This window comes from Orycteropus afer, unplaced genomic scaffold, assembly GCF_000298275.1.
Source record: "Orycteropus afer afer isolate SDZICR_OR568_19922 unplaced genomic scaffold, OryAfe1.0 scaffold00192, whole genome shotgun sequence".
Taxonomy (NCBI): Eukaryota; Metazoa; Chordata; class Mammalia; order Tubulidentata; family Orycteropodidae; genus Orycteropus; species Orycteropus afer.
In genome coordinates, this window is record NW_006921779.1 from 2,301,539 (window position 1) to 2,304,919 (window position 3,381).

The 3,381-nt window shown below is 38.5% G+C and overlaps 1 protein-coding gene across 1 annotated transcript in view; it reads right to left on the reverse strand.

Moving 5' to 3' along the window:
* Positions 1–3,381, reverse strand: part of SF3A3 (splicing factor 3a subunit 3) — a 72,328-nt gene that overhangs the window by 60,861 nt on the left and 8,086 nt on the right. Inside the window, exons 3-4 of the mRNA XM_007947666.2 lie at positions 957–1,009; positions 740–845 (exon numbers count right to left, since the gene is read on the reverse strand). Of these exons, the coding sequence (XP_007945857.1) occupies positions 740–845; positions 957–1,009 (159 nt within the window). The remainder of the gene's footprint in view (positions 1–739; positions 846–956; positions 1,010–3,381) is intronic.

A 3,381-nucleotide genomic window follows, 5' to 3' on the forward strand; every position in this document is an offset into this window, starting at 1 on the left:
CTTTTTCTGTCTCTTCTTGTAAAAATCTTTATCTTCCATTTTTTCTTACTACTCTCCTGTTTTTCTTCCGTTTTGTGCCAGCCTTTCTAATGCATGTCCACACTTGCCTATTACCTGTCTTTACTTGTGACAAGATTTCCATTCCCACCACTGCACTGAAACAGCAAACCTGGCAGCTCCCAAACAACAGCTGATACCAGTGACTTCCTTTATGAAACTCTCTTGCATAACTTCAATAAGACAACACTACCTGGAGCTGTCATTTGATCTGTGACAGAAGTCTTCCCAGGCTCGTTTTAAGTACCTTATTATGAGTGTGCCCCAACACACATAGTTAAGTGCCCCCTTCACATTCTCTCAGAACGCTATAAGGAATTCAAGGAGAAAGCAAGATTGGGCACAGAAAGCCTAGACTACAATGGAGATCAGACAAAATCTCGAACCAACCCAATGAGGAGCTCTGGGGCAAAGACTACTCATTAGAGTCCCACATTGGGTGGAAATGGCTGGGCTCTAGTTCTCCCACTTGTACTTGGTCTATGGCTAGGCCCTGACCAAAGAGTATGGCTTTGGCTTAGAAGCTGAGGGGAATGCTGAAAGCATAACTAACTACACTTTTAGCTAAATGGCAGATTCTTTTTTGAAAGAACATCTAAGTGGTGCATCTCTATTTTCCTTATACCTTTCCTTTAGTGTGGTCTATGAGTAGGTTTGGAGAGAATACTGAAATGGTCCATACCTCATTTGGGTGCTTCCGGTGGAATTCCTTTATTTGCTTGAGTCTATTATAGAATTCAGCAAACTCATTGGGTCCTGAAATGGCATTGAGCTCCTCCTTTCGTAATCTACAATTTCAGGAAAAATCCAAAGACCACAGAACACAAAGTCAAAATCAGTCCTCTAACCATGGCTCCTCAGAAGCACTAATTCCTAGATTGACTGTGACTGTCACTTACCCATCCTTATCATCATACAAATCCTTCAGGTTCCCACTGACCTCCATGTACCTCTGAAAGACAAACATAAACCCATCAGAATAAAGCAATTTGTACAACTGCAGAGCTAAGCAACCAACAATGGCTCTCTGGTCAAGGCCAAGTAAACCTTGAGAGATGTGGTATTAAGCTCTTGTGCTTTTTAGTGCCTTTAATAGTGAGAAATGGAGTTTTAATTCTCATGGAATCCAGATTTCTGGGTTCCATGGAGGATGGGGTGACCCATCCAAGCTATGTGCCCTGAGATGATCTTTGAGGCTTGATGAAACTAGCCTCCCAAAAGTCACCTTTAAGTCAAATAGTAAGACCATTTTGTGATCTTTTGATAGACAATTTAGGAAACTGGGTTTCCTATTTGCCTGGTTTTATGTTGCACTGTTTAAAAGTGTGGTGCTGTCTGAAATTGTTGATTAGTATAAAAACAATCAGAGAAGCCTGGTATTTCAGCTGGTCTCATAGACCAGTGAGTTTGTGGCACTCCTTTCTGTCTTGTTTCATCCTGAATACTTGGCTCTGATTCAGTGAGTATTCTGTCTGGTTTTTCTGCCCTCCAGTAGGTAGGGGGCATGCCTGTGGCTGACTCTACCAGCTTTTATGAGGCCATTTTAAATCTCAATTTCGTTCTTCTTCCACAAAAAATGGCTTCCTATGTGCGCCTGTGTTTCTAAATGGCACAATTTATAATAACTGGATATCTCATAGCTACTTTGAAACTCTCTTTGACATAAATTGGTGCATTTTGGAAAATACACTGAAAAAAGGATGGGTTGATTATTTTGGTTTAGTAAGTCTTCAAAAGACAAAAATTATTCTAAACTGCTTCTCTAAACGATTCTTAAAGCATACAGAACATAAGGTTATGAAAATGTAGTATTTTCCTACCTTTGGGTGATATTATCAAATTAGATTATAATTTTCCTTCAAAGAGCTTTATTTTGATTGGCTTAATGATAAGTAAGTGCTTCAATAAATAGAATAGTCTTGATATGCCCAAGAATTAATGAAATTGAATTTGTTCTGACAAAGGTGCTTTGCTTTTCTGGCAAAGGTTTTATTCTTTGTAGTATGTCAACTAAAGGCAGTTCCAAGATCTTTTTAAATAACTTAAGCTAGGCTGAATATACAAGATGTGTCCTGTTAAAGGAATTTTAGAGTAATTTTGTCCTAAAGTGAAAAGACCAGTTGTTGCACAGTGAGAAAAAAGGAAGATTTGGTGGGTTTATCTATAAAACTGTTAAATAAAGGTTTTAATGAAGAAAATAAGGTTAAACCAACCACCAAGAAAATGGCTGGTACTTGACAAAAGAAAAAACAAAGAATTAAGGGACTCCTGGAATTCTTTAAAAGATATCCAAAAATAGGATAAATAAGCTGGACACTGAGGGGATAAAAACAAAATCTATCTCAATACAATGATCAGAAATTGGGTGAATCCCCAACATAAAAGAACCATAAACAAATCCTCTATTGTCGAGGTATTTTACCAAAAGATAAAAGTCACAATAAAAAGGCACTAAAATTGATTGGGTAAATGTTTCCACCTCTATAGTGGCTGACTAGAATAGAGACTTTGTAATCACAATCAGTTGAAAAATCTTAAACGGGCTAAGGTTAAACTGAAAAAATACAGGAAACAGTGAAAGTTCAAATAAAAAATAAGAATATTTAAACAAACTTCAAATACTAGTCATTTTTTTGTGGTAGGTAGACTTGAAAATAATTTCCAGGATCTTTAGACAACTTAAAATCTTTAGACTGAACCCACTCCAGTGGCTTCTAGCCAAACAAAAGACAGCCACATGAGCTAAACATTTACTTAGGTTGATACACTCCTTGGAGAGAACAATCATGGGAGAAAAGAAGGGCTGTGTATGCACAGGGAGACAGCTCAGGTGGCAGGAGTGCATGGAGAGAAGGACACAGGGAAGAGGAAACTATGGGGAGGAAGTGGGAGGGGTGCTGCTGCATTCTGGGAAATCACTATGGAAGTAGATTGCTTCAGCTTCCTTCCGAGGAGTGGCTGGTGGGTTTGAACCGCCAGCTTTCTGGTTAGCAGTCAAGTGCCTTAGGTACTATGCTACCAGAGCTCCTGAGAATTTCTATAAGGAGCTGTAATACTGTTTAACTCCTGCAAATCAGAAGCTCTGCTTAGGCCTTTAATCCTTTCTAAGCAGATTTCCAATATAAGCAAAAGTAGAAGGCATAGTATAATGAATCTTCATTTACGTATCACCCGACTTTAACACCAACATTTTAGTTTTGAACAGTTCTTTTTTTTAAATAAGAAAATGAGGGGCTTCCGGCAAGATGGTGGACTAGGCAGAAGGATTGAAAACACACTCTTCAACAAAGAAAAGGGAAACCAATTAACACAGACACAGAAGAT